Source organism: Siniperca chuatsi, linkage group LG2, assembly GCF_020085105.1.
Source record: "Siniperca chuatsi isolate FFG_IHB_CAS linkage group LG2, ASM2008510v1, whole genome shotgun sequence".
NCBI classification, from domain to species: Eukaryota; Metazoa; Chordata; class Actinopteri; order Centrarchiformes; family Sinipercidae; genus Siniperca; species Siniperca chuatsi.
The window spans coordinates 23,705,411-23,728,500 of NC_058043.1; the positions used below are offsets into that span (position 1 = coordinate 23,705,411).

The 23,090-nt window shown below is 40.7% G+C and overlaps 1 protein-coding gene across 16 annotated transcripts in view; it reads left to right on the forward strand.

Annotated features, from left to right (window-relative positions):
* celf4 (CUGBP, Elav-like family member 4) overlaps window positions 1–23,090 on the forward strand; it is an 81,501-nt gene that overhangs the window by 54,678 nt on the left and 3,733 nt on the right. For 2 of the 16 annotated variants that reach the window (XM_044217281.1, XM_044217290.1), the window contains exons 3-12: window positions 9,168–9,216; window positions 14,819–14,947; window positions 15,954–16,033; window positions 16,345–16,509; window positions 16,877–17,015; window positions 17,983–18,135; window positions 18,593–18,703; window positions 20,116–20,178; window positions 20,594–20,674; window positions 22,563–22,706. In XM_044217281.1, the coding sequence (XP_044073216.1) occupies window positions 9,168–9,216; window positions 14,819–14,947; window positions 15,954–16,033; window positions 16,345–16,509; window positions 16,877–17,015; window positions 17,983–18,135; window positions 18,593–18,703; window positions 20,116–20,178; window positions 20,594–20,674; window positions 22,563–22,706 (1,114 nt within the window). The remainder of the gene's footprint in view (window positions 1–9,167; window positions 9,217–14,818; window positions 14,948–15,953; window positions 16,034–16,344; window positions 16,510–16,876; window positions 17,016–17,982; window positions 18,136–18,592; window positions 18,704–20,115; window positions 20,179–20,593; window positions 20,675–22,562; window positions 22,707–23,090) is intronic. The other 14 variants (XM_044217339.1, XM_044217308.1, XM_044217300.1 and 11 more) reach the window with 14 other exon arrangements.

Below are 23,090 nucleotides of genomic sequence, written 5' to 3' on the forward strand. Positions count from 1 at the left end.
CTTTCAATTATTGCTTCTATAGCTTCTCACTGACTCTGTTTTTATCTTTTGTGTTTATATACATATTTATTTTTCATAACTGTGTCTCTACCTGCCTTTTTCCAATACAAGGGCAGGCTATTGTGAGTGACAGCTCATTACAACCCCATCCCCTCACCCCTAACCCCTTGAGACAGAAAACAAGAGTGTGTTTATGTGTGTGCACGCATGTGCGCATTTCAGTGTGTATTTGAACATAAGAGTGGTTGCATTTCCTTGCTGAGTGCATTCACGGCGTGTTTGCCTTTGCTGCTATTTGTGTCTGTATTTACATTTGCATATGCTGTAAGGTATCTTTCATTTGCACAGGGCTTTTAAGTCAGCTCTCACTCTCTTCTTCTCATACACACACATTCACACACACACACACACACACACACACACACACTCACACACAGTCCAGCGATATGCAGCTCATGAATACTTTTAATAATTTGAAACCCACTCATCGTCTCTGTACCTCAGAGGTGGCTGGAGAAGAGGACAAAAGTTGTGGGGGGATGGAAGTGAAAGCAGTCTGCCCGGTTCAGAATATGACAGCTTTTGAACTTATTTGTCTTTTCTTTTTTTTTTATACATTAGATAAGTGAAAAGCAAAAACCAAGTGATGGCACGGCAGTACCAGCCATGATTTATGTTCACCTCTGGTAGAATTTTCTCGTCTGGCCTAATCTTCACTCTATGCTGCAAAGCCCAGGCAATGCAGTCAGCTTAGAGGGGGAGGGAGAGAGAAGCTGAACATTGTCCCTTTCTCTAGTTAGCTTTTTCTTTTTTCTTTTTCTCTTCCTCTCACTTACTAACCAACTCTATCACATTTTGTCCTTGTCATTTTTTTCCCTCCTCCTGCAAGCTTACATACACAGCAGCACCGTTACATACACACACTTGGTGCACACAGTGAAGGTTTGAACACTTCTAATCTCACACATGCAGGTGCACTACGCACACAGACGCACCCTCGCACATAAACAGGGAGCTGCTCAGCCCCTCAGCGACACCTTCACTTCTCTCACACCAATTTTCTCACACTTTTTCATTTTCCGTGTCTTCTCCTCTTTCTTTCTCTCGCTGCCTGGCTCTGCACCTCCGCCCTCAACCGCCTCCACATATAGATCCTTTCTTTTTATAGTCAAAGCTATAGTCCCCATGGTAACATCAGAGTTGTTGATTGCCAAGGTGCTGTACGTCTAATTATGTAACTATTGCAAGGGGTTGTGTTGTGTGTGTGTGTTTCTCACCTCTATTAGCAGTGCCTCTTTTTGTGACGGATCAAGCTGTGGTGTGATAATCGATCTGTGTTCAGGGCTTACAAAAGATTTTCAGACAGACGTGATGACAAAATTAAACATTTGTACATGCTCAAAATGGAATATTTGACATGTTTTATGTTTATGTATATGTGAGAAAGAGACACGAGTCTTTAGTGTGTGAGGGTGTAATGTATGTACACGCACAGACAGGCAAGTGTGAAGCTATAACAGGTTTTGACAGGGTAAAATCATTTGGGGGTGCAGATGATGTGCTTTTTCTATCCAGTTACAGTGTGACAACAGAATTCTCAACCGTCGATTCCTATTAAAGTGTTTGCAGGAAGTATAAACCTCCTCTACTCTCATTCCACATCAATTCTTATCCAGGTAGAGCGCTGAAAAGATGGAAGGAAACACTGTTTTATGCATTAACTCACTCACTGTGGAAAAAGTATTTTTCACACTCGTGTACTGTATTCGACAACAAATTCGTACAGAAGAAGAGGAGGAGAAGGAGGGAAAATAATAAGATGTGGAACAAGAATAGAAAGGAAAACAGAAAGAGCACTACATTTGCATTTTAACCTCTCATTCAAAACTGCTCGAAAGCCATCCCACTACTGCGAGCGTTCAGGCTGCTTGCCAGTGAAAGAAGGAGAAAACAGGAGGAGATAAAGAAGAGGTGGGCTGGTGTGAAATGGATCAAACAATGGATGTGAGAAAAGCATTGCTGTTCTCAACCAACTGCAGGCAAAAGAGAAAATGAGTGGAGGAGGAGGTGGGGGGGTGTGATAACTTGCAGCTTTGAAAATGTTTTGTAACTAGTTTTTCAACAGCAGGTCTTCAGAAAGTTGGAGAAAGTGTTGTTCAGAGCCAGTTAGTGTGCAAAAGAAATTTAATCAGAAAGCAAAAGAGAATACATTGAGACTATTTTGTAACACATACTATTCCCAAGGTCAAGAATGATCTACCTCGCTCTTGGATGAATCTGATTTGGATGTGTGTGTGTGTTTCCTGTGTGTATGCCTGTCCATCATTCTCTCTTTTCATGTCCTGTGTATGCTTCAGCGGCGTGTAAAAGCCATGTTGATGAAGGAATCAGCGATGATCAGAGGGTTGGACAGAAAGACTTGCCTCCTTTTGTGATCTCTGTGTGTTTCCCTTTCATCTGCCTTTGTGGAGACGTAGTGATCTTGGTAGACACTACTGAGACAGCAGCACCACGGAGCGAGCAGCAGCATATAGAAACAGACTCAAGAAAGATATTGACTGCATTTTTCATTCACACAGTTGCTCTGAGAGGGATTTCAGGGTTAAGATAGGGAAAGTGTTTCATATTGAATTGCTTTAGGATGATATTTGTGGGTTATGAGGTCATTTATAATGCTACTTCTGCTGTTCAGATAGATCAGACGCTAATATTATGTGTCTTTAAACTTCCATCAAACCCATTTCAGCAGTAAAATTAGAGTAACAAGTCCTTAAAAATATTTTGCATGCATGGTATTGTTCAAAGCAAGTTTTGGTGCAGTGCTTCATAATCTTGCAACATTTTGAACATAAGGAAATATTGATAAATGAGGGCCAGTGTCTCATTTGCCATAATGCACACTGCAGCCACATTGTTGTTCTACTAGCCACCTCAGTGCTGCAGTGTAACAGCCAAAGAAAGCACAGTCCGTGCCAATTCATAATTCATCTGGATGCTTTTTTTAATATATTTATTTTGCTCCCGTCCACTCACCCTGACTGCAGCATGCCACTCAATCCCAGCCCAAACAACTGCGCCAGGCCATCCTGTTGTCAGAAAATACTCTTCTCATCCTTGATCTGACATGAAACAGATTGCCCATCTCCATTTGTCTGTAAAGATGAGAAGGGATAAAGGAGAAGAGAATGCAACAAAAGGAAAGAGATTGGGGATGTTTTACTTTATAGTCTTCTTTACCCTCACACACAGACATTGATCTCTCGCAATATGTTTCACTTTAACGTCAAAACAGAAGTTTGGTGTTTGGCCATGTCTCAGGATGAAGAACTACAGGGAAAGGACAGAGTAAAAATACTCACTGAGATGTGTAGACATTAGTGGAGATTAAACCTGATGGGAATCCAAGTGGGAGTGAACCATTCATCAACTTTCAAGCCCCTTATCAACGCTGCCACAGACTAACCTGAAAGTTCTTGTCAAACAGGGCTTGCAACACCACAATGCATTCTGGGTATTTTAGGGGCAATAGCAGTTGTTGTTTGCTTGCATATGGCGCAAATGACACAGGTGATGTCTGTCAAATGATCAAAAAAGCAGTCAACAGCATGGAGAGGTCGCTGTTAGAGAGGCAGGAAATGGGCAGTGAATGATAAGACCACTTGAAGATAATTAGGATTAATTCTTGAAATAACAAACTTGATGTATTAGGTTCATGCAGAATTAACTAGAAGACACTAACAATTAAGAAGATGTTGTAGACAATGCTTAACAAAGTATGTCATGTTTTCCCTTAGCATGCAAAATTAAATTGTTTTTTAAAAAGTTTTTTAAAGGGAGTTTTGTTACTCTCTACCTATATGATAAAAATGTCCAGTTTTGTTTTAATTGTAACACATGCATGTCTTCCTTCTTTCAAGAATTTTGTCTAAATAGTAAGTTAAATTACTTTAACTTTTGTGATTTGACTTTTGTGATTTAACTTTTGTGATTCAGTCATCATTGCATAGGACACACTAGCGACAGCATAAAATAAAATGTATTTCAAATCTAATAAACAAAAATCCTGCTCCACTAGCTTAATTTAGTTGTCACCAAAATATTCAGGAGTAAAAATAGTTTTTGTCACGCATATAACTGTAGTTACAGAAATATATTTTTTAACTGCACCTCATGTCCAATTCAGCATCACTGAATAGGACATGAGCTAGCATGCCGTTAGCATTGGGTATAGTAAATTCCCAACCTTAATATTGTATACAACAACAACTGCTTCTCTAGCTGTGTCTGCTGAGTGACTTGATAGCTGGAAAAAACATTTGTTACCAAGATTAGCCTGTGCATTTGCAAAGAGGATCACTGAGTGTGAGGTGAGGTGATGCTATTTGACTGACTGACCTGAATTTCGCTCTTGATGAACACATCTTGTGCCATGGGAAAAATAACTTTCCTCCTCACATAAGCTGATTCCAGTTCCATTAGTCACATTACAGCTCTGCTCTCTGCAGTGCTGGTAATGGTGGTGGAAGGGTGTGAGCTGCCCTTTTGCTACAGATGTTGTAAAATACGTCCGTGACTCAAGAGGTTGCAAAAGTCAATAAAATAGAAATTTTACATGTACTGTAGGAGCTTTGATGGAAATGCGGGGGTGTAATGCTTCTGTGAATTAATGTAAAATCAATACTTTTAAAATAGGCTGTCCTTTTTGTGACCACTGGTGAAATCTATTATATACCTGCTAAATGTTTCTAGTTTTTCAGCTAATCTTGCCACTTTTTTTCCCTGCATACAAGGGCCCACCTTCCCAAAAGCATCTCAGGATTATAACCATATTTGTTCAGCTAATGTTTCCATTGGTGGGTTTCCATCCCAAGATGGAAGTGTTGTGCATGCTGAGACACTTTGGAAAGCAGGTCCTGTTCGAGTGCCAATGGCTCATTTGACAGTATGAATAGCAGCATTTGGTTACACTTAGACCCTGTGGTATTGCTCCTGCAGAGAATCTCAACATCTGGAACTGCCGCCTTTCAGATACTTGATTTCATATGCAGTGCACTTAAGAATCAGTAAATATATGTATGAACAAGAAAGCACAAAGAAACCCAAACACCTCAACATTCAAATGGGACGGAGAAAGAATGAAAGTGATTGGAACGTAAAAGAAAAAAGGGCCTTCAGCTGCAGAATGCAAAATAGAGCAAGTTTTGACAATAGCAGAAGAGGAATATTATGAAGGCAGCTGTCCTTGCCTCCCTGGGAGAGTTTCATGGAGTGCTTTCTCACTGTGATAATGAAATGACCTGGCCTGCACTGCTCCACTCTCTCCCTCTCAAAAACACATCTGCTAGACGAGGGTGAAAATGTGAAAATCCTACCTCCTCTCCTGCATTTCGTAAAGCATACTTTCAATATTCGTTTTCACAGACAATGATGGGAGTGTGAGTGACTGTGTGCTCTTGCATCCTTGTGAGTGTTGTGAATTACTGTAGCTGTGTGTGCATATGTTAGTTTGTGTGTGGTTTTGGATGCTGGCACTTGAGCAACTTGTAATAAACTATATTTGAAGCACATTTGACATAACAAGGTACTATACAGAAATTCAGTGGATACAAATCCCATAGAGTTGTCATCGTAAGTGTTTTTGTAACTTAATTTCTGCGGTTTGCACGCAGTGAAATCAATACAGTAAGCAGCAAAACTCAGATCAAGGACTTCAATTTTGTCCCATTTCAAGGTAAAATCCAATAAAGCAAACTATAGTCCCACACTGTTTTGAGCTAATCTTGTGGGCCTTGCTAGACATTCAGGCCGTACTAGACTGATTCAGAAGAATGACTCACCAGTTTGGTACAGCACAGACTGCATGCAGACCATGTATTCCCTCAGCTTCTAGTTAGCAGGGAATCTATGGCAGCACTGAGGCAGAGCGCTGTCATTGAGTTACATAATCAGCAGAGGAGTGTAGCAAGAATGTGTGGGTGAGTGTGCCCGTGCATTTGTGTAACCGCACTTCTTTCTGAGCTGTCGATCATGTGGCACACCAAGGCCACTCTAACACAAGGCTGCTGAGGTGGACTTTCAGCAACAATGGAGCTTAGCCTATGTGTGAGTATGTGTGTGCACTCGCTGGTGTTTTTAAAGGCATATGTGTGGATAAATAGGCAGCCGCATTTACAAGGCTGAGGAGAAGAAGCACGCTATATGCGAGGTATTAGGTGCGCATGCTGAGAGATGAGCCAATTTACTGCACATGTTGACTCACAAGGACACATTTACATATCTATTGTGTGTGTGTGTGTGTGTGTGTGTGTGTGTGTGTGTGTGTGTGTGTGTGTGTGTGTGTGTGTGTGTTTATTTGTATCTTGCTTTGTGTTTCCTTGCATGCTTGGATGCATAGGCCTATTTGTGATTTGCATGTTTGTGTATGAGCCAAGCTTGCATGTATAAGCGTGCATGTCTAGTCATGTAAGCCTACCCACTTGTGCCTGTTTATGTGTGTACGTGTTTATATGTGTATGTATGTCTGCATCTCAGTGCCTTTTTGTGTAAATGTAGATGGTATTTTTTCCTCATACTGGCATTAGGCAATAGAGAGCTTGTTGTATTGTCTGTGTATTGTATTGCTTCTGCTGCTCAATGATGCCATCTGGCTTTGGCTTACACCACCACAGACATCCGAGGGGAGCCATCCGCGCTAGTCAGCGTCTGGTTTTAACAACGGTTTTGGGATCAGTTGTCCAGTGGGCTGGTGCTAACTCACCCTATTATGAGCAGGATAATAAAACTGACCTTGAAGCAGTTTATGGGCCCGGGATAATGGAAAGCACTGATAGAGAGCCCATGAAACTCCACTCAGCTTTCAGTGACAAAAGAAAATAATGGTTTAACCACTTAACATTATTTTGAACTGTATCTAAAAATTTATGAGCAGACATTCTGCGCGTTGCTGCTCAACTAGCGATGACAAATTAAGAGACTTAGTTATTAATCTGTGAAGTTAGTTCATGGGATTCTAGATGTAAAGAATGAATATTAAAACAAAATCAATCAGTTTTAATAAAACATTTCTTCAAGTTCATAACTAAAATAAATGTTACAATAAGGGACAGTACGAAAATTATTAGGGGTGGATTTAAAAGGGGTTAAAATTATATAAAAAGTTGTTACATCAAAAAGATGACTGACATGTGCACCATGGATTATAGAGGTGTGTTTTGTCATGTGCAGAAGACAACGTCAGTACTATTACATTAATTTGAGACTTTAGGGGGGAGTGTGTCGCAGTTTTTTCTAACTCAAGGGGAGAGTCCAAAGCAAATATTGATAACAACGGGGAGGGCTTTTTTAAAAAGACATAAAGTAAACCCAAATAACTTTGGGTCCCTGAAATCTCAGTGCAGAGTGAAATTAAGACCAGGAAAATTATACATAACCTCAGAGGGTCAGTGCCATTATGTACCGTGCAGGTTAAGACTGGCGCATGCATATAAAACCAGTGGAGGTGGAACGCAATTAGGTCAGATTGAGGTCAGACCATTTGTATGGGTCACAGTAAAAGCGCTCATATGTATGCAGGCTTATAGGCCCCTTGGGAGCACTGGGCTGACCTTGTCCCATACTCTGATCAATGTCCTCCCCCTAGGTCGTCTTTTCCTCACTCCTCCCCCTATCTCTCCTATTTCCTCCCCCCACTTCCTTTTTTATTACCACATTTCTCTCTTCTCAAACAACCCACTTTTTTATTTTTACTGTTCAATTAGTTTCTCTTCTTTCTCACCCTGTTTGGTTTCAACCCTTCTGAAATCTCTCTCTTTTCTATCCAGCACGTTTTTATTCACATTCTTCTTTCTCTCTTTCACTTTTTTACTCATTTTTTACTCCCTTTTCTCCAATCCCCAATTCCTTTATCCCCTCTCGTCCTTTTTCCATATCAACAGCCAGTCTGATAAATAATGCATCACAGCACATTAAAAACATTAGTAGGGTTCTCTTGGCTGTCAAAGAGAGGGAGGAGATGAGGGAGAGGAAGGAATGGATAACTCCATTTTAAAGTGTTATGGAGAATGATGTGATTTAATATTAGCAGTAGAAAAGTGCCAGAAAGGGGTGAAGGTCCGAGCATTAATTGTGTTTGCGTTGTGACATTGTGTCCTCGTGCGCAAAGGTTTTGCCTGTGGTGAATCATCTGAAAGCCCCAAGATTCATTAAGATGATGAATGTATCAGCAAACTCAAAAGAAAAGATTTTAATGACATTTAGCAAAACACTGATTCTGCATCACACAGAACCCTGACCTTTCCCTCCTCCCCTTTTATCCTCAGCTTTCTCCTCTCCCCTCCTTCCTTCCATTCCTCCTGGCAGCGTGGCGATTGGCATTATTAAAAATTGATTGGCGGCGAGCGTTTAGCAGGGTGGCGAGGCGGAGAGGGAAGGTTTGACAGGCAGGAGTGAAATGAAAGGAGGGCCTCGGCGGACACACTGTGGAAAGGTCTCACTGGGGGACAGACAATGTGTGTATGTGTGTGCATGTGTGTGTGTGTGTGTGTGTGCGTGCGCTTGTATGTACAAGCTTGTGTGTGAGGCTAAGAGAAGATTGTGCAAGAACATTTTGTAGTGAGGCTTTGGAGTTTGAGAACTCATACATACCTTGTTTATATTGTGTATGGGTTGATTTTGCTATATGTGTGTGTATGTGTGTATTACATTCACCACATTACATCTGAATTCCACACAGACCATATCATGATAGCACACGAGCATCCAGAAGCACCCACAGAGAGGATATACAGTCACAGTAGCTCTGCTGACCCAGAGTTACCTCTCCACCATCCTCCCTCCATCCCTCTTTCTATCATTCCCTTCATCCCTCTGCTTATCCCCCTTTCCAACCCTTCTCTCTCCTTTCATCTCAGATCAAATAATATTTCCAACCCATATTCCCAACCATCTATTCCCCCAATGGCTATAAGTGCTACAGCTTTGGAGATTTTCAATACACTTTACTTGCAATTTGGCTGAGTGATTCTAAAAAAAGTTGTTTTTTTGGAGGGGGGGCGATAAAGGAGTAAAAGCATGTGATATTACATGAGTACATGATGCTTACTGGCTTCTTTGTCTCTCGTTTTCTTTCTTTTTCTATTATTTGTCCTCTCTTTCTCTCTCTGTCACAGATGAACAGACCAATCCAGGTGAAGCCAGCAGACAGTGAGAGTCGAGGAGGTACTGTATGCCCTTCCTTTCCTTCCCCCTTTCCTTGCTACCTTCCATCTTTTGTTCTAGCCCTGCAAACATGCTGCCTGTGTGGATCAGCCTCACCATTATCTGTCCCATTAGACGATGCCCTGTACCTCACGCGGCCTGGCCGGACCCTCCAGTATTCAGAACACATTATGCACACAGTGCTCTTCCTGGCTGGCGCAGCCTCTATGCTTTCTTTCTTAGAGTTTAATATGCACTGATGCATGTACATGCACAGAAACATGGATGTCTTGTCAGGCTTGAGGGGAAAACAGGTCACTTCTTTTTGTCAAACACCTTTAATAAGGCTATCTGCAACAAAGCAAATCCTACTTGACTCACGTCACAAGTTCGTCTCAGCCAAATTAACTGCAGATTCAAATGACAGATCCGTGTGAATGAAAGTGGATGTCTGGTCTGGTATTTTGTGTGCGTCGTGCTGTATTGACAGCTAAGACAGCTTAAAGCGCATTTTCTATGTCTAGACATGTAGTGACCTGCTCCTGACATCAATCAATGGACTGTACAAGAGAAGATTGATGCAGTTTGACCGTTTTTGGCTGGAATCTTTCAAACTTTGCGGTTGCTAATATAATTGGCACCAGAGCGATTCTCCAGTCACAAGGAAGAGGGAAAGAGAGAGGGGGGAAAAAGAGGAAACAGAGCATGCAAGGAGTTGGAGGTTGATAAGCAGAGGGAAGCATAAGGACTGAGAGAGAGGTATTAGCCTGTAAAGAAAAAAACCTTTAAGGAAAGGAAGAGAGATTGTGCGACATCCTCTGCTATTTAGTTTGGTGGTGCTCTGAGTATGATTGATGGAGCGGGAGGGAACAGAGGCAAGCACCAAGCGTGAGGAAGCAAAGTGAGGGCAATGCAGGACGTCCATACCTCTGTCTGTTATTTGGGTCTATCTTTCTCTGTATGTCCTCAGCCCACTTCTATTCTCCTCATCTAGTCTTCACATTTCTATTTTTCCAAGATTATTTCTGTCTTTTTTCTTTTTTCTTCTCTATCCCTTGGATGTTTTTTCTCAGGCATGAGTGTACTGTCAGGGTTTTACATTTCTAATTGGAAGAAGCACTCAGATCCTTTACTTACTTTACTTACTATCCTACAAAAGTACCAGTACAACACTGTGAAAATACTCCATTACAAGTAAATGTCCTGAATTTAAAATCCTGCTGATGAAAAGTACAGAAGTATTATCAGTAAAATGTACTTAAAGTATCAAAAGTAAAAGCTGTAAAAACAGTAAAAACTGTGACTAGCTGCACTGTATTATTATATATTACATTAATAGACTGTTGTAGCTGGTGGAGTTGGGGCTACTTTTAAATATTTCATATTAAGTTAGGTCATTTGGTCCAGTGGTTCCCACCCTGAGGGTCGAGCCCCCTCCTGTGGGTCACAAAATAAATCTGGGGGGTTGTGAGATGATTAATGGGGTAGGAAAGAATTTAAAAAAAAAGTTCTGCTACACAGATTAATTTTATTTTGGAATTTTCTTTAGTCTCTGAAATAATGGCTAATTTCACCTCTTTGGGCCTCGAACAGTTATTCAAATGAAACAATCAGTCTTTGGTGGAACTGCTAACAACTCATAGACATTTGAAACGTAATGAGCCCCAACTAGACACTGTTCACAAACCAAACGGGTTGGGAGACATTGGTTTAATAGTTAGCAATGCATTGAATTGTAGAATCTTATCATTTGTTTATTGATATAAAATCCTAATCCGAAAAGTGACTAGTAAATATATATGTCTAATATATGTAGTGGAGTAAAATATTTCCCTCTGAAATGTAGTGGAATAGAATTATAAAAGTATTTCCATAAAATAATTATAAATTATAAATTTTATTATAAATAATAATAAAATAATTAAGTAACGTACGAGTACCCAAAAATTGTACTTAAGAACAGTACCTGAGTAAATGTACTTAGTTACTTTCCACCAGTGTCTAATTGATAATGTTAAGGAGTAACTGAAAACTCTATAATGAAAAGAAATACTACTGTAGTGCAGGAAAAAATAAATACGGTAAAGAAATTAGATAGGAATACTTTTTATGATTCTTGGTAATACTCCTGCCTACTAAATATTACAGAGGGAAATCAGCAGTCATTGTCATATGCTGTCTATGTATGTGTGTGTGTGTGTGTGTGTGTGTGTGTGAGAGAGAGAGAAGTTTACATCGTTGTTGACACTCTGGTGTATATTGATTTGCTCTCTAGCTGAATATGAGTGTGTGCATGTGTGTGAGTGTGTGTTTACAGTCCTTTCCCAAAGAAAGATGTAATGTTTATTGGTGGCTTCCCAGGGGAACTGTAGGCTTTGTCCACCAATGAGGTGTGTACCGTGAATGGGCGTGTGTGTGTGTGTGGGTGTGTGTATCAAGGTGGGGGGGCCAAACATTTCAAGATCTGTGTGTGCATTTTTGTGTGTGTCCTCCACCCCTGATGTGCACTCCACTCTTGTAAACATCCCCCCCCCCCAGTGCAAGGCCAGAGCGCATATTAGTCTTGTTGACTCGGCAAGGACACCCTGTCAGGCACAGGCAGTGGAGAACGGACTCTAAGCACGCATGCATGCAAACACACACACAAACACACACAAGCACACCTACACACACGTTAATTTGCAGAGCGCATTCAGAAGCAATTGCACTGAGGCTCATTAATTTCCCAACATATACATCCATTTCCACAAGCTCAGATTCTGTGTAACATAAAAACAGACGGCCTTGCACACCGACACATCTGCTACTGTTGTGCACTAACACACTTTCACCGTCTGCCTCACAATTTCCCTCAAACACTCATTCAGTGACTCAATCATGCTGTCATGGTGAATAATGAACTGATGCTGGACCTCAGTCTGGCTATTTTATTAAAACCCATACATGTAGAATTTGTATCTGATTATATCATCCTGCAATTCTTTTTTGACAGCATAAAAGTTTGAAAAAGATCATTCTGCTTTAGGTTACGTGTTGCTTTTGGTCCACTAATGTTCTGAAATGCCAATTTTAACTTCAAGACAGAAGAGGACAGCAGTTGCTATGTGCATAAGACTGGTTGCTATGCTATGTGTTCATGAATGAGAAATGGACCAACACATGTATTGAATTGATACTGTGTGGGACTTGAAAGTCACTTTCCTAATGTTTTATCTGATGTATCCCTGTACAGAAAGTGGGCATTTTATTTTAAAAGTGGTTATCAGTGCTTTTTTCAATTAAATTTTATATATTATGCTATATATTATATAGCGCCAATTCATAACATTAGTTATCTCATTGCACTTTTCCTATAGAGCAGGTCTAGACCGTACTCTCTATTGTGGCCATGTTGGGAAAAATGTGTGCATAGCTTCCAGTATAACAACAGGTTACCCCCCACATTCATGTAATTGTCTGCTGGATACAACATAACCTTTGACTTATGCATATTACTTGTTATTTCTGTTTTAGTCCATTTATTTTATCCAATTTATTTTTTTCACAGTTAAACTTGCTGTCTCATTATTGTGGAACAGGCATTAGCATCCTGTCTATGATGCATATTTATTAATAATAACAACGACATGTGTTGTTACATGTAAACAGAACCCCCTGGACAGACTTGCTGTGAAACTTAACTTCCATTAATCATGTCCTGAGTGAGGACAGGCACACCAACGCGTCTGTCTTGTCTAATACTGTACCTGAGTGTAGGTGTTGTCTTTCTCCACATAATGTATTCACAACTATGTAAACATAAAGCGTGATAGAAGAAAAATGGAAGACCAGATTTACCGTTCCCTTCGTCTCACTTATCGGCCTATAAGGAATTCATTTAGCACATATAATATCTAAAGTTAACCAGAGAGAGTATTTTATCCTTCACTCATGTTCAGATATATCATAGTATCACTACTGAACTCTCGAATACAGAAAGCTCGAGCTGTGTATATTTTGCACTGGGGAAAAAGCACCAATTATCACAGATATCTTTTAGTCCCACGCAGCTTGATGCTTCCAGCTTGGCCGGGCGCTGTGTTCACAGGGTGGGAATCCAGTGAGGGATCATGTCCTTGTTGCTGCATTAGCGAGTCCTACTAGCTGGTCGGGTAGGAATAGCGTGAACTCCACAATAGTGTCCACTGATAAGGTTTGTTGCTGTTGGGTAAAATTAAATGGCTGGCATCTCCATGTGCATCAGAGGAGCCATGTGGCTGGCTATAGCCTTTCCAAGCCAACAGTGGAGTTAGCAGTGAATGACAGTAGTGTGAAGTGAACTGTCCACTATAAACTGTGAGAAAAAGGAAAAAATGCAAAACATAATATTGTGCACATAGATTTGTGTAGTGGTAAAATTACCAGTATGGCTGACTTCCATAAATAAATGAGCAGAAACATTAGACTCTATTCATTTTCTAGTTGCTGTGTACCGTTTGGCACAAAAAAAACCCCTCCTAATCACAACAGTAAAGATGCGCCTGAAACAGAAAAAGGATTGCTTCACACTGCCTGTTTTGGCATGACATTATTACAGGCAAACACTTCGGATGGTATGGCGCAAGATGCTACAGATAAAGGTCTGGAATAACTGGATAACCACAACATTCACTCAATGCACTCTCACGAAGAGTGGAGTATCATATTATCTGAGGGCTACCTGGTTGATCCTGCCAGTAGCATATGCTTGTCTCAAAGATTAAGCCATGCAAGTCTAAGTACACACAGCCAGTACAGTGAAACTGCAAATGGCTCATTAAATCAGTTATGGTTTCTTCCGTTCTAAAATAGTGAGCTACTCTACAACTGTAAGCCAAACTGGTTTGAAGCTCAGTCTGATTGTAAGTGAAATATTATCCTGTAACAATGTTTTTTACCACAAAGGGAATACTCATTCACTGCAGACACAGGTCGAGCAAGCTGTACTAAATATGATGTGAGCGAGCATCGTGTTGTTACCATCAGACAAATTTTGAAATGCTGTACCATGAGCATCTGTGACCAGAACACATGCTGAAGGCATAGTGCCAGCCATGTTCCCTTTGGACAGAGACTGCACAGAAAAAGGTTTCCTTACCTTGATCATGAGTTCATCTTCCACTACAAATTTGTAATGGGAACACGGGTGGAAAATATTAATAAATGGAAAACCAGATATTCAAAAACTGCTTTTTAACTCTTTATGTAATAAAATGATCGGCGTCTGTCAGTGACTTGTTATGAACATTTTAATTGTTATTCTATTGTTATTGCATTGCTGATGTTTTCCAAATGGAGCTGAGCACCTACATATGACTATGAACCCTTCTCAACAAGAATTTGTGGTTAGGCAAATAGCTTCAAGCCAATAGCTTCATTCAAACCTAATTGAGATCTAAAGATGTGCTTGTAACATGAATAAATGGGTGGAAAACATATGCCATCTTGGATAACGTATACAGCCTGTGGTATCACAAAAGGTTTTTTGCTTGCAACTAAGGATGAGCAAAAACGCTGCTATTTCAGTGAACATAGCGTGTCTTTATGTAGATTATCAAAAGGCATCTCTGATCCTCTGATCGTGACCTGTTCCTTTTCCTTTTAGAAGACAGAAAGCTCTTTGTGGGCATGCTCAACAAGCAACAGTCTGAAGATGATGTGCGGCGTCTTTTCGAGTCCTTCGGCAGCATCGAGGAATGCACCATCCTCAGAGGTCCCGATGGAAACAGCAAAGGTGAGTTTATAGCTGTTTATGACTTTGAGCCAGCAGACTTTTTCACAGGCTACTGCACAGAAATGATTTGGCCTTTCAAAGTTGGTGACTTTGCAAAGTTCTCCTTAAACACTCCATGCTGAGTGATGTCAAGGAGGGCTATTTCACAATTATCAGAGGAGTAGTTTCATAAGAATACTGTAGATTCAGTAAATTTCAACAGTAGATGCCATTTGAAAGCTTTGCCCACAGGGATGAGAGATATATACCCCCAACTTTTTACAGATGAACCCCATTAACCTCATAAGTCAACCTACATGGGTCGGATAAAGAAAAACAAGTCAACCTCCTTATTAACCAGCAGGCTTCACGTCATGCCAGAAAAATGTCCTTTTGAAATGTTGTGCTACACAAGTTCACTGCATGAAGTTCATCAGTGGGCTTAGCAGCCAATCAATGAGGCCCGATGATAACTAAGCCCGATGATTACAGTGGGCTTGATCATTCTGATTCCTCCGTAAAGCTCCATTAACAAGGCCTCATCATGCCAGCTTACTCGGCTAAGTGGGCTTTAGCTCAATAATTACTGGGAACTTGATCATTCAAATTCATCAACGGGGCTTGTCAATAGTAAGCGACACCAGAATGCTGTGGTATTTTAAGCCCCATCAAAGGATCCCAAAGTTGTTAATGGTGTCAGAGTGGCATGTTTAGCCCGCTTATTGAGCGTCGAACAACTCTGATGCAACCCTCCTCAGCAAAGAGGGCTTTGTTTACTAAATGTTTGTTGCTGTAATGCTGTAGGAAGCTTATCCCAGGTGAAAAAAACAGGAAACTTTTTACTTTTTCTCTTGTTGCTGGCAATGTTTTGCTGTGATAATGTATGATATACTTTTCAGCAAAGGTTTCTCTTTTCTTCTCGCTGTCTCCTTATTCCCCTTACTCGTTTTCTTCTCTCTCTCTCTCTCTCTCTCTCTCTCTCTCTCTCTCTCTCTCTCTCTCTCTCTCTCTCTCTCTCTCTCTTTAGGCTGTGCATTTGTAAAATACTCCTCTCATGCTGAAGCTCAGGCAGCCATCAGTGCACTACACGGCAGCCAGACAATGCCTGTGAGTACAACGTAACTGTGTGTGTGAGCATGTAGATTTATGTGAGAGAGGTGAGTCACATGCAGAGATGAGTCACAAAGCGCTAAATTACCTTCTTAAAGTTAAGTTAAGTTATACTTTATTAATCCCAGTAAGGAAATTTATCCTTTGCATGTGACCCATCCTATCTATTCCAAGGCAATGGGCATCAACTGAGGCAATTGCCTTGGCAGGAGAGGATGTGTGTATCAGTGTGCAAGTGTAGATACAAGCTTATGTCATGTGTCTATCGGTACCAACTAACATGTACTGTCTGCCGTGTGTGTGTGTGGGTGGGTGGATGGGTGGGTGCACAGGGGGCCTCATCCAGTCTGGTGGTAAAGTTCGCCGACACGGATAAGGAGCGTACCATACGCCGCATGCAGCAGATGGCTGGTCAGATGGGCATCTTCAACCCTATGGCCCTGCAGTTTGGAGCCTACGGAGCCTACGCTCAGGCAAGACGCCCCACAAAACGGCTTTTTTATCCACAGTTATTTATTCAGTGAACCAAAGAGATTAAATGGAGTGCTCAAGCCTAGCTCACACATGAATCTGAAATAGCAAAAAAGATGAGGAATTAGGAATACTCTATTTCCCTAGGAGATGATGTAAAATGTCTTTATTAATTTTGGTTTGGAAATAATAACACATTTTGTAAGATTCAATACCTGGTTTCTATCAAGTAGTCTCTGTTTTCGGCCTCTATACTGTACCTCACAATCCTTTCTTTTTTCTTTCAACTTAATAACCTCTTAGTCTTTCTCCTCTTTCGCTTTCATTATTCTTGACCCTCCTTAAAATCCCCTCTCCTCCCCTGTGCAGGTGCAGCAGCAGGCGGCGCTGATGGCGTCTGTAGGCCAGGGAGGCTACCTCAGTCCAATGGCGGCCTTTGCTGCTGCCCAAATGCAGCACATGGCCACCATCAATGGCCTCCCAGGAGCACCGCTGACCCCAACATCAGGTAACAGTGGTGAAAGACCAAAGGTTAAAGGACCAATACTGGATTTTTAGGTATTTATGTCCAGCGTGGAAATGGCATCTATTACAGTACTGTACTATTACATACAGTAGATTATCAACCACTCCTTACCAAAGCATGGAGTAATTTAATTTGTTCAAATTAATTGCAATGCAACCTGCATAGCCTAATCCTAAACAACACCGTAGAACTGACATTATTCCATTCTCTTACGTTCAAATATAGTTTGAATTTCAAATAAAACATGACAGGCCTATGAACTACAAAGGGGCAAAGCTGTTTATCAGGTGTATCTGAAATTTAAAAATGTCGACATACCCCTACAACATAATGTTCTGTACATGTCCATCCAACATTTGGTGATGTTTTTTCAGTGTTTTTTTGTTTTTTTTACTCACTCGATTAAAATATCCTAGCATGAAAATTAGATGAAGAAAAATGTAATCTAAAAAAAGTATGAGATGCTTTTGAAAATAGTGGTAGCAGCAGTGTAATATATCGTGAATAAAAAACAGTATGTTCCTTTAAGGTCTTACTGTAGCATTGCAGTGGGAAAATACAGTAGCAAGGAACAAAGTGCACTGGATTTAAATGGGCATATTTTCACACAGAATCTATACTGTAAATGCTTCTAGATGCATTGAAGGGGTGCAAATGAACATAATGCATTGTGGCATAACATGCAATCATCTGAGACAAATATATATAATATGTCAAAGATTCAGATCTAATGGCTGTTGTGTCACAGTAAGGGCCATACTGGGACAAGAAATCAGCCCTGACATTTAGTGTCTTCACTGGCCCACTGAACCGGCCCTTATGACATTTCCAAGAGTTACTAGGTGGCCAGTCAAAGTAAAACTTCTCCAAAATGTCTTAAAATAAAAAAAAATACAGTGAGATGCTCACTGTTTCTCTCTGCCTTTGCCTGTCTGCCCTGTGGCTGCAGGTGGCAGTACCCCTCCAGGCATCAGCGCTCCCACAGTGACCAGCATCCCCTCCCCCATCAGTGTAAATGGTTTTACTGGCATGCCGCCCCCCCAGGCAAATGGGCAGCCTCCTGCAGAGGCTGTCTTCACCAACGGGATACACCATTACCCTGGTAAGTGTGATGAATTCAGGGGCACATATGCAAACACACAAAATAACTCTCAGAGATATAGAAAAATATTTTTTAAAAAAAGAATGCAGCAATACGTTACGAATACACTGTTTGTTCTGTTAAACCACTTCATGAAAATGAAGCTTGAATCCTTATAGACACACTCCGCAGTAAACACATTCATTGTAATGGGAAAAGTGTGCATGCTGCTGGCTTACAGGCGTGAATAGCCTTGAAGCATGTTCAGGAGGCCGAGGCCAGACGAACGTAGCCCACAGACAGTCAGCATGTGGAGGAGATGAGTGTTTGGCAAAGGTGCTTATGGGCTGCTGGAGCCGAAGTATGCGCTTGTGTCATGAGCCGTGGCTAGTACCTCATTGGTTTTTGCCTGTGAAGAGATGGAAGAAAAATCTGTCTTTTTATTTTTTATTTTTTTTTTACATTCTTGTCTCTCCAGTGTTGCAGGAGGTGGTTTTTAGGGAGGACTCGGAGAAAAACGGCTTGGGCGTGGCTCCGCGGAGTTGTTTTGGGGTTCAGGGTGGCTGCTTCCTCTCCTCTCTCTCTGAAGGTAGCGCTTCTCCCCCCTCCCCCCACTTCCCTATGGGCTCAAGTAAGGGTCAATAAGATTTTATATCCCCCTTTGTAAACCTGTGGAAAAAAAACTGTGTGAGAAATTCAAGTTTGTAAATTTTTAGTAAAGATTTGTGGAGGAAGAAAAAATGTGAGTTTAGATTCAAAGCAGAAAACTGTGTCACACTCTAACGTTAGTGTCCCAGACATGTGCACACACGTGAGTTACAAATTTTGGCCCTGATTTTACAGCCGAAAGCAGGGCTGAAATTCGTACTCGTAACTTAAATGTGTGTGTTCATTTGTAATTTCAGTGTCACACATGGTGCGGGACAAATTGTTTTTTTTTTTACAACTACAGATCTTTTCTATCCATTCACAAACTCTCAATTTTTCACGTAAACGTTTTTCACAAGTTTACAAAGGATGACATACAACCACAGCCTTTAAAATTATTTCTGAACATGATTTTACAAGTTTAAAATGCACTGACCATTATTTGAGCCCATACTTCTCTCCTTTCTTCTGGCTATCCGAACCGTTTTTCAGTGTTGCTGTTAGTCCACGGTGTGTTCAGTATTTCTGTGGTTTTTGATAGTGGGGTTATCGGTGAGTGTGTATGTGTGTGTGTTTTCTCAGTGGTGTAATGTGCATGGACTATGTGTACAGATGGGTAGTTATAGAGGGTGGCGCAGCATCTGTGGTAGTTAAAAGTGTGTTTAGAATGGGGGAATTTCTTCACATTTAATTTTTAAATAATTAACTGTATCTCTTACATGTGAAGCAATAGCAACAGGTGCATCCAGTGTTGTGAGTGTGTATCGTAATTGTCCTGTTTTACATGTCTAACTACAGCAGATTGTCAGAAAAAATTATGTATTTCTTCTTCATAAGATTTGTTTCTTATAAGTAGTTTATGACACACTTTTTCCTTTCCGTGGTGACAGTGTTTGTTTTAACTGTGGTCCTTCTAAGTTTTACTTTTCTGGGAAAAAAGAGCTACTTTTGAAATGCTTTGGGAGGAATATAAAGTATAAAAGCCCAGCAAAAGAGAGAGAGAGATTCAGAATTCAGTTCCTCACACACTGAAAGCGAAGCGAGTTGACACCTTCGCTGTTCGGCTCTCTAACCTTTCTGCTTTTCTTCTCCTGTCTGTTCTTCTCTCCATCGACTCTCCTTCCATCCCTCCTCCCTCTCACCCTTGTTATATATTACTCTCGCCTTCCTCCGTGCCCTCTCCTCCTCTCCTCCATCTACATTCTTCCTCCGTCTCTCTCTGCCTCATCTCTCCCACTACACACACACACACACACACACACACACACACACACACACACACACCTTCATCCATCCATGCTCACCTCCACCACCTCCTTCTGCTTCTTCTTCTTTGTGTCTCTGATGGAGCAGCTCAAAGTCCCACTGCAGCTGATCCTCTCCAGCAGGCTTACACAGGAGTCCAGCAGTATGCAGGTCTGTCTGTCACTCTCACAGCAGCACTGATCTGTGCATGTGTGTGTCTGTGTGTATGCGTGTGTGTGTGTGTGTGTGTGTGTGTGTGTGTGTGTGTGTGAGAGAGAGAGAAGGGGGATGACAGAGAGAAAGCAAAGGAGAAAGATAAGGAATCCTTTGTTTGAATTTGAATGTTGATCATGTAACTTTAAGTGTTTCAGTCTCACTACATCAATTTGTTCTCTCTGTTGTGTGTTGTGTTCAGTGTGTGCGTGTGTGTGTACAACATGTAGACTCTATTGTCTGTTATCTGATCGATTGCCTGCTGTGCCCCTGCATATATCACACTGTTTGTATGTATCCGAGTGTGTGTGTGTGTGCTCTTGTCATGACTGTTATCTGATCCGCACTGTGTGTGTGTGTGTGTGTGTCTCAGCAGCCTACCCCGCTGCATACGGCCAGATCAGCCAAGCCTTCCCCCACCCTCCACCCATCATTCCACAGCAGCAACGAGAAGGTAACACACACGGCACACCATTCACTCCTACATATTCATACATGCTGAAAACATTTACTCCTATTTACTTCTCTGTTTGTCTTTAATCCGCTTGCTAATATAGTCCTGGAATAAACACCCACGTTTAAAAATATCCAGGCAATTCACAGTCCTCACTTTGTTTTCAGGCATGGTTGGTACCTCTTGCCAAAAGCACAAATATTCAGAAAACTCACACTCACACACACACACACACACACACACACACACACACACACAGAGTATAGTACACAGAATCAGTCTGGACTAATTAGAGAAGACTTTTTCATCCTTTAAAAACAGTCCAAGGAGGAGACAAGTTGAAGATTAAATAATAAAGCAAAATAAAAAAGAATATTTAGAGTGTCAGGTTATGATGCAGTGGCTGTCCTTGCTGGCTGTAGGGTAACTAACTTTACTACCATTACTGAGTGTTTCCAGCTGAGCTGTAAACCTAATCATGGACTCAATGACCTCCAGGCTGCGGACACCCATGCTTGGGACCTTACTGCCCTCTTGTGGAAAATAAACCAAACAATGTGAATCATTTAACAGCTGGGGCATCCCAGAGGTTACCATTTAAGCATTTAGTAGTCATTTGATAGGGGATACCTGAAAGTTGTGAATGCTGAACCTGTGAGTTTTCCATTACAGCTAAAACTGTCAAACCGCCTGAGCACCTAAAATAACTGTCAACAAACGACTGCATGCTGAGATTAGCAATTCTGATACCAAACTTTCAAGCTAGATGATCACAACACAAAACTAAAAGTCAGTGCATATTTTAAAGCCCCTGAAAACGTTTCAGATCCTAAGTAAGAAAAAGAAAAAAAAAAGAATAAATAAAGATTGCAAATGGTGGTAGCATCATGTCTCACAAATGATGGTCGCTCACAAATTGCAGACACATTTGTGAGTCCTACAGGGTTCTTGCATGCTCATGCATGCGTTGCAAGTGTTTGTTTTGATTAGTGAAACTTCACAAAATTAACAGGAGAGGAAATTATCTCATGTTGCATATCGGAGCTTTCATGTTGCAAATTTGGTGAAATAGGCCCCTGCTTCATCTGGAAATAGTACAAATTACCCATCAAACTTCCCTAAAGCCCAATGTGACATCTTTAAATGTCTTGTTTTGTCCAACTAACAGTTCAAAACCCAAAAGATATTTAATTTACTATCACATAAGACAAAGAAAAAGCAGATAATCTGGAACTAATGAATTTATTCATTTTTGTTTCAAAAATTACTTTTTTATATATACATAGTTACAATTTTTATTTCAATTTATGCATTTTAAACATGGAAAATACAAAATACACCAAAAATTACTTTTAATCAAATAGTGGCTGATTAATTTTCTCTCAATCTAATCGATTAATTGACTAATTGTATCAGCTTTAGTGTGGTTTGATCAAATGTTCAAATGTTGCTAAACCCTGATTTGTGCATTTTGCACAGACGTACAGTACGTGACGTCACACTTTTCCAACGACTTAAAATCAGTGAGAACAACTCAAATACAAAAGTCTTGTGAAATTGTTCTAAGTTTGGCGGAAAACTGTGTGTTTATGTTGGACCAAAGATCTCTGTAAGAAGCTGACTGGCTGTTTTGGGGGCCTTTAAGTACACCGTCACTAAGAATATGTGTATGCTATTCTAGCCACTTTTATTTTTTTTTACTCTATGCCTTCATAGAGTGACTTCTTGTTTTCCTATTGTTTTGCATTTTCTTCCTGTCATCACAGAGTCTCCAACCTTTTATGCTTCTCTCTCTGTGCTTGTCTGACCTTTGCCCCTTATCTCTTTTTTTTCTCCCCCTGTCTCTCTCTCTCTCTCTCTCTCTCTCTCTCTTTGTTTCTGTGTGCAGGACCAGAGGGTTGCAACCTGTTCATCTACCACCTCCCTCAGGAGTTTGGGGATGGAGAGCTGATGCAGATGTTCCTGCCTTTCGGTAATGTCATCTCCTCCAAAGTGTTTGTGGATCGGGCGACAAACCAAAGTAAATGCTTTGGTGGGTAAAAATGACCAAACCAAAAGATTATTGGTTATTTATTCTGATTATTCTTTTTTACTAATCACCTTCTTTACCGCAGTCAACACCCCTTTCCTAACCTCTCAACACCCTTCCCTTAAATAAATGAAAACAAAACAGTGGAGAATTTCTCTACAGTTGTGCAAAAGCCGGTTGTTACTAAAAAGAAAGAACAGAGAATGAGTGTCTATTCATTAATCATTAAAGTTTTCTTTTGAAGCTCTGACCAATTTCTTATTTTGATAAATATTTCAGTGATATATAACTGTTATAAAACTTAACATCAATAGTCAAACTGATCATGATAGAACTTAGTTGTTTTAATGCCATATTTGCACTCTCTCTCTCTCTAACTTACTGTAA